Source organism: Phodopus roborovskii, unplaced genomic scaffold, assembly GCF_943737965.1.
Source record: "Phodopus roborovskii unplaced genomic scaffold, PHOROB, whole genome shotgun sequence".
In the NCBI taxonomy this organism is placed as follows: Eukaryota; Metazoa; Chordata; class Mammalia; order Rodentia; family Cricetidae; genus Phodopus; species Phodopus roborovskii.
The window spans coordinates 24,710,690-24,719,023 of NW_026126540.1; the positions used below are offsets into that span (position 1 = coordinate 24,710,690).

Sequence of the window (8,334 nt, forward strand, 5' to 3'; positions counted from 1 at the left end):
GATCTCCACAGGCGTTTTGTCGCAGATATGGCAGAGTATTGTGGTACTGATGGCTAAAAGTATAAAACAAGAATCTGAAGCTGGTGACACATGGTGAGTATAACTAGATCTTGGTGGAATCCCTAGACACAGGTCAGTGATGATAGACAAGGCACTAAGGACTACAATGGCGTGAAAGAAGAGGTTTGAAGAGACAGAATACATAGACTCCATATTCAAGTTGAACAAAACATCAACTGCAAATGGAGGTTACCCTGGACCTGGATTTCTATCTAGAGCTGACACTACGACAACAAAGCAACAGTAGACTAGATGGCATCTAGTGCTGAAGTGATAAAGTGACCCCAGTCACAAAGAAAATAGACAGCATGCTTAGAATTTCTGTGAGCCAGAAGCAAAGCAAGCCAAAGACTGGAATAAATAACACTTCCTGCAAGTAATGCTACTTGCTATCAAGGACCAAGAACCTTCAGGGAACTGTGACTTTACATAATTGTGAATGTCAGTCACCAAAATGGGGCAGATGCTAGCCAGTGTACACAAAATCTCTGAAAAAGAATATAAAACAACACTTACAAAGTTAAAAAAATATTTTAGAGACTACAGAGTGACAATGCAACAATCTTCTAGGAACTTTGCAGAGAAATGTAAAATCTTAAGAAAAACAAAAACTCTCACGCTGAAATATCCAACATACTGAATGAAATATGAAGACAGAAATATTAGGAGTAAAATATAGCATACAAAATAATTGACTGGTGAGTTTTAAGAAAAGTTTAGGAAAATATTTTTTTCTATATATAGAAGAGGAACAATGAGAGATTATGTGAACTTTGGAACAACACCAAAAATGCAAATATTCATATCCCCAAAGTTCAAGGGGAAAATTAGGAAACACAAGGAGTACAAGTCTTACTTCATAGAAACAGCAAAGGAAACTCCCCCAACATAAACAAGGATGCAGATATCTAAGTTGTGCAGAACTTGGCTCAAGATTTCCTCTATTAAAGACAAAGTTTCTTGAGGCAACCAAAGAATCAAACAGCATCACAGAGTTCCAAAATTTACCTGACAGCAGACTTCACAACCTGGAAGAGAATGCCACTAAGGGAGAAATGTCTGAGGTAAAACTTAGGCATATACCCAAATGATCCACATCCATGCAACAAAGACATGTGCTGGACTATGTTCATAGCACCATTATTTGTAATAGCAAGAACCTGGAAGCAACCTAGATGCCCCTCAACTGGAGAATGGATAAAGAAAATGTGGCACATCTACACAATGGAATACTACTCTGCAGAAAAAAATAATGGAATCTTGAAATTCGCAGGCAAGTGAATGGCACTTGAAGAAACCATCCTGAATGAGGTAACCCAGTCACACAAAGAGGAACATGGTATGTACTCACTCATATATGGATTTTAGAGCTAGAGCAAAGGATCACCAGCCTATAATTCACACCACCAGAGGAAGTAGGATACAAGATGTATTCTAAGAGATTCATATAAAGGCCCTCACAGAAGGGGGAAGGGACAAGTCCCCCAGAGCACAGGGGAAGTAGGGGGGCAGTAAATGGAGAGAGAAGTAGGAGAAAGAGAAGGGGAGGAGAGTAAGGCATGTGTGACCAGGAAGATTGAGTCAGGGTAGGAATAGAAGACAGGAGAGAGAGAGAGAGAGAGAGAGAGAGAGAGAGAGAGAGAGAGAGAGAGAGAGAGAGAGAGAGAGGAGAACATAAAAGAGGGAACCATTATTGGTTTGAAGAGAAAACTGAACCTAAAGAAAGGTCTAGAGACCTACAAGACTGCTGCCAACTAACAATTTGAGCAAATGTGGAAAGGCTACCATAAATACCCTTCCCAGATAGTGAGATCAACAATTAACTCATCCACCATCATGGAGCCCTCATCTAATACCTGTTGAAACAGAAGTAAACACCCATACCTAAACACTGAGTCTAACTAGAATCCAGATGCACAGAGAGAGGACAAGACCAGGTTGCATAAACACATAGAGACAGCTGATCTGTAACAAGGAGGAGCTAATGGGCCCCCAGACTGATAGCTGGGAATCCAGCATGGGACTGACTCAGGCCCCACTGAATATGGGTCTCAGCCAGAAGGACTTAGCAGCCTAAGGGACCTCAGACATTGGAACCAGGATGTATTCTTGGTGCACAAAAGGACCTTGCAGACACATCCCCCATGGAGGGATACTGCCTTAACCTAGAAACAGGAGAGAAGTTATAATCCCTACTTCAAATGACAGATTTACATGAGCCCACCTAGATGGCATTGCCCTACATGTAGAATTGGGGTGGGGGGATGGAAGGTGAGGGGCAGTGAGGGTAAGAGGAAGGGAAGGAGGGAGGGAGGGAGAGAGGGAGAGAGAGGGAACTGGGATCGACATGTAAAATAAGAACAAAAACAAAAAAATCTTCATATAGAAAATGATGCTGTAGAAATGTGTAGGGCCCTGCATGGACCTCCGAGGCATGCTGAGCAAGCCTGAAGCTGTTGGAATGAACTCCTCGCCCCAAAACTGTTATTGGTACTCTTCCCGTTTTGATAACACACACCTCATGATAACACACCTCGTAGGGGAGGGGCTAAGACTAAAAGTCCTTTTATTTTCCACTGTGCTATAAGTCAGTATTTAAGCCCCTTCCATCCTCTCACCAAACGGCATTCGGCGTTCCGACATTGCCATTGAATGAATGACCTACTGATTCGTGGAACAGATCATAGCGCAGGCGCTACAGAAATCAAGTGAGATACAGGCAGTTCTGGATGCACAAAAGATAGAAACCATATAGCATCAGCAGACCTGCTTTGTAAGGAAGGCTAAAGTTAGTTCTTTGAACTGAAAGAGATGTTAATGAGTTAGAAGAAAACACAGGTTTAAAATTCATTGGTAAGAATAACTACAAAACAAGATTTGTAGTGTCCCAGCATTGTAAAAGCATCCATAAGCTTCGTATGACAACTACAGTAGAAAACAATTGAAACAAAGGGTAAATTAGTTTGGTGACATTCAAAGACAACCAGGACATCAGAAATTGAGCACACCTGGCAAATGGAGGGTGAGGCCAGAATCTCCCTGGTACATGTCCTTCCTTTCTTCACAATTCCATCTGGTTTTAAAGTTTTATTTCTTATTGTATATTGTTATCATTCAACATAGCTTGTCAAAATCAAAAGATATTTCTGTATGCATCATATGACACATAAAGCAAAAATCTGTTATTGACAAACTGAAAACCCTAGCATGCAATCAAAAGCAAAGCAATTCATGTGCTACTTCATAACTATAATTTTGCTACTGCTATTAATTATAATGTAAATATACAATACATCTTGATAAGCAGGATATATGATATGTGACCCATGTGGGGGTCATGATCCATAGGCAAGTTATCTGATATGTGACCACTACAATAGATCAAATGGTCATAACATCTGAAAAGATGTCACTAAATGACAATAGAACACACCTCTTCAATAACACATTGGCCGTTATGTGTCACTGCTAGTGTTTTAGCTCTAGGTGGCACCATGGCTCCAATTTTGCCACAAGTTAGTTGGCACTATGTAGGTATTTCAGAATTAAATAGGGACCGAAAATCCAAGGTAATCACAGATTTACAGTTAGTATGTTGTTCACCATGAACCAGGAGATTGATTACAGAACATTTGGGTCCCTCTCTCTGAAGCCAGAGCAGATCCCAGCGATTCTTCCATGTCAGTAGCCTGAGATCAGTCACCATGGAATTTGTCAATGTATGGATCAATTTGGATGAACTAGCTAGACACCCCTGTGCCACAACACTGCATGTAGAGTATAAAGCTCCAAGTTAGGCAAATTCCAATCCTTCAGTGCAGGAGAAACTTTCAGATTTTAAATTATGAGCTTTAATCCATTTAGAGTTGATTTTGTGCAGGTTAAGAGATACAGATCTATGTTGGAGCATCTATAACAAATAATGCTGACCAAATTGAGTAGCTACATGTAGAAGACATGTAGAAGGATGAAAGCAGATCCCTGTCTCTCACTGGTTACAAAACTCAACTCCAACAGATGAAGGGTATTGACATAAGATCTAATACCCTGAGTCAGATAAGGGAGAAAATAAGGGATATTCTTCAGCTTAAAGGTACAAGAAAGTACTTTGTGAATTGGACTCTGATAGTCCAGATAGCAAAACCAACAACTGACAAATGGGACCCCAGGAAAATAAAAGACAGTGTACAACAAATAACATCAGTGTTTACATGAAAAGGTAGCCTGCAAAATAGGAAAAATCTTTACCAGGTATACATCTGACAGAACATTGGTATCCAAAATATATAAAGAACAAAAACAAACAAAAATCAAGAAAGCAACTTAAATAATGGGGCATGGACCTAAAAAGTGAAGTCTCAAAAGATGAAATACAAGTTGCTGGGGAACATTTTTATAGATGTTCAACATTTTATCCACTACAGACATGCAAATTAAAACTCCTTTGAGAATTCATCTTACCCCAGTCTGAATGGTCAAGATCAAAACACAAATGACTACAGTGCTACAATGAGTTCATCTAGTTCTGGGCTTTTTATTTGTTCATTTATTTGTTTTGTTTTTCTGAGGGGAGACTTTTAATTATTACTCCAATCCATTGCTTATTATGGGTGTATTTAAAAGCTTATCAATTTCTTATCATGGGAAGATTCTAAGTTTTCAAAGTATTGTGTTTTTTTCTGATTTTCATTTGATTTTGTTGTAACAACCCCCTTTTTATGTCATTTTAATGAGTTGAATCATTTTTCTTTTTGTTAGTTTGACTACAAGTTTTGTCAGCCTTATTATTACTAAATTTATTTTGGAGTTTATGATATAATTACAACACTATTCCCTTCCCTCCCCCTCCAAGCCCACTTATATACCTGTCCCTGTCCTTTAAGTTCATGGCCTGTTCTTTCATTAATTATTATTGCATACATATGTGTATATATGTGTATAATATGTTCTTTTTATATAACGTTTCTTGCACATGTATTTTCAATTTTTAAAGAACTGACTCTTGATTGATTTTTAGGTATTGTTCTTTAAGTTTCTCATTAATTTTATGCCCCATATCTTGAGGCCCTCGATTCCATAAAGTAAAATCTAAAGGATATAAAAGGCCACTTAAGTCCTGAGATTTAAAATCCTTATAAATCTTTAAGTGGATATTCCAAATTAAGAAATAAGCCAAGAAATTTCAGGGGTAAACAATACCACAGATCAACGGGATCAAACAGAAATCTAAAAACAATCTAACCGCATACAAGTAAAGCATTGTCCCCAACAGCACATATAAACTTAATCATATTAAGTGCTGCAAAAACAGTTTAAAAAATACAAAAATGTTGCCAAGTGGTGGTTCTCCAAGCCTTTAATCCCAGCACTCAGGAGGCAGAGGTAGGTGGATCTCTATGAATTTGAGGCTTAAGGCAAGTAATTGAGGTATTAAAGGTAGGGAAGGGCAGTTAAAGGCTCCGGGGAGAAGAGTGCCTAAACTTTTGAGGTGAATGCTGGCACTATAGGCTGCAGAAGTGTCATGGAAGGAGGGTACAGCAAAAGGGTAACAGCTGTGGGCAATTATGACCAGTCTTTGTCTGCCCTACTCAGCAGTTTTCACTCCACACTTACTGTCAGTTCAGTCTTTACTTGCCTTAATGAAACGGCCACTGTCTCTTCTGAGACTTCATGCAGAGGCTGCCACGGTTCCCTACTTTGTGCAGTGTTCTGTTGCCTTACTTAAGTCTTCTCAAGACATGCATTAAGATTCTCAGGAAACATGAGGACAATCTGTAGTTCAAAAGCCAGGAGGGAGGATCTGGCAGTATTTACCAAAACCCAGGTAGAGCTTCCAAACATACTAGGCATATTTTCAGTTCCTCTTCCCTCATGAGGAGTTGGACTGAGTGAAAAGCATACAGCTGTGTTCTGCTGTGGCTAAAAGTGGAGGCTGTTTGACCAGTGCCAAGAGGCTATTCAGTTAAGATAGATAAACCACCCCACCAACTAGAATAAAGGCCTCTTTTCAGGGCTGTTGTGTAATGTGTGTGTGTGTGTGTGTGTGTGTGTGTGTGTGTGTGTGTGTGTGTGTGTTAAATATGATGAGACACAGAAAAGAAAAAGATAAAGTACAGGATCTCAGGGTTTTCAAGATTTATTACATGTTATTGTGCATATTCACAGATTCAGTCACAATAATAGGAATGAAGTCAAAGTTGCTATACTAATGACAGCCCCCCTCCCCCCCCCAGAGAGGCTCTGATATCTAAGGTAGGGATCGAGCTCCTTGGGGTGGATGCTGGGCCATAAAAGTCCTGTTTCTCAGCCTGTTATATGCATGAATAAGGTCAAGGCCATATGGATGCATGGATGAGTGTGTGAGCCAGGGATCTGAAGGAAGTGTGGCGGATGGCTCTCTTCCCTGATGTGGGATGTTTGGAGAGTCTTTGGGACACTGGGGTGTTTGCTTGAGTTTTGGCATCACTGTACTTCCTAGTTCTGCCTCTGTTTCTCTGTAGTGGGCAAGCTGTCTCTCTTCACAGGTTGGGTTGGCTGAGTCTCTTGCACTTGGCCAGTGCCTGAGATGCCTTGCTCTATCTGCTTCCCCTGCTGTGTCAAGTGCCCAGCTGGTTCATTCTCCTGTTCCAGTTGCTCATCTTTCTTCACTGGGTCTTGATCCAGTCGCTGGTCCAAGAGCTCCTTCTCCTGTTCTAGGTGTGAGTCGTCCGGATGCTGCTCCCTCGAGGCTTTCTTTTGCTTAAGTGACTGACCTAGACTCTGTGTTCCCTGATAACCTTCATGTTCTGTCTCTTGCTGCTGCTGCTGCTGCTTTCCCAGATGCAGTTCTGGCTCCTGCAGTTTCTGCTTCTGTTTCTGGTCCTGTCCCAAGTGCACTTCAGGCTCCTGTGGCTCCCGACCCTGCTGCTTTCCCAGGTGCAGTTCAGGCTCCTGTGACTCCTGACCCTGATTCTTTCCCAGATGCACTTCAGGCTCCTGTGGCTCCCGACCCTGCTGCTTTCCCAGGTGCAGTTCTGGTTCAGAATGCTTATGGTTCTGATGCTGTCTCAGATGCAGCTCCTGTGACTCCTGTTGCTGCTGCTTCTGTCCCAGCTGCAGCTCCTGCTTCTGTGGCTCCTGCTGCTTCTGTCCTGGAATCAGTTCGTGCTCCTCAGGAATTTTCTGCTGCTGCTTCTCCTTCTGGTTCTGCCTCAGACTCAGCTGCTGTGGTTCCAGTGTGTCCTGCTGCTGCTGCTGCTGCTGCTGCTGCTGCTCTCCTAGGCACAATCCCTGTCTCTGTGGCTCTTGATGCTGGTGCTGGCCCATGTGCAGCTCTTGCTCGTGTGGCTCTTGCTGACATTTTTCTAGGTGCAGCCCCTGAGGCTCCTGTGATGGCCGCTGCTTCTTCAGATGCAGTTCCTGCTCCTGCAGCTCCTGCTGTGACTTTTTCCCAGACAGTTGCTTCTCTTGTGGTTCCTGTTGCTGCTGTTGTTCACACTCTTGCTCAGGCAGCCCCTTCAAAGGGGTTGTGCCCTTCTCCTCTTCTTGTGTGGGGCCCTTTTCTTGGGTCTCAGAGAACACCTTCTGCCATTGCACAGGTTGTGAAGTTGCCTGCTTCGTTTGTTCCTGCTGGGTAAGAGCTGGAGGACACACAGTCTTGATGGATTCCTGAACCACAGCTGGGGCAGTTACTGGCAACTTGTGTTGCTGGGACATCTCGGAAGCTTGCCTAGACCAAATCAAAAGCAAAACAACAAAAAACAGAAGGATCAGAGGTTGGAGAGAAGGCAATAGAAATAGATGAACCACTGAATATATAGGTTATACATAGTAGCCCTTTTTGTGGCATTCTTACTCCTAAATAGGGCATTTTTTAAATTTCTATGAGCTGTGATTCCAGCAAGCAGAAGAGAGTGGAGGGTGGGAATGATGAGGGCAGAGAAAAGCTCTCCTATGAGCTGAGCACAGGGGCATTTCTCCAAAGAGATTCTACAAGAATGGACTGGCTGTTAATTAACTTGCTTTTGTCTAGTCTTTCCCTGGGTCCTGGGAAGATGAATTCTGAGATTATGTCACAGTGTGAAGAAAGCCTTTGCAAAAGAAAGATCTCACAGAGGACTCCAGAAATTGGAAAGCTGGGCATCTGTGTTGGAGGGGAACTGGGAGGCCATTGCAAAAAGCATTGGACTGGAGACATTTAGCATATCCAAGGCCTGTCTTCTACCAAAACACTGGGTTTCTAGGCAACTCACTTAGTCTCTCTGGGCTTCAGATTTTTTCTCTGAAAAATTATCA

General features: G+C 42.1%; 1 protein-coding gene across 1 annotated transcript; it reads right to left on the bottom strand.

The window, feature by feature from the left end:
* Positions 1–6,379: 6,379 nt before the first annotated feature.
* Ivl (involucrin) lies at positions 6,380–7,763 on the bottom strand. Its single transcript, XM_051199491.1, has one exon. It carries the CDS (start codon positions 7,753–7,755, stop codon positions 6,535–6,537), a length of 1,221 nt encoding a protein of 406 aa, XP_051055448.1. The 5' UTR covers positions 7,756–7,763; the 3' UTR covers positions 6,380–6,534.
* Positions 7,764–8,334: the final 571 nt, after the last annotated feature.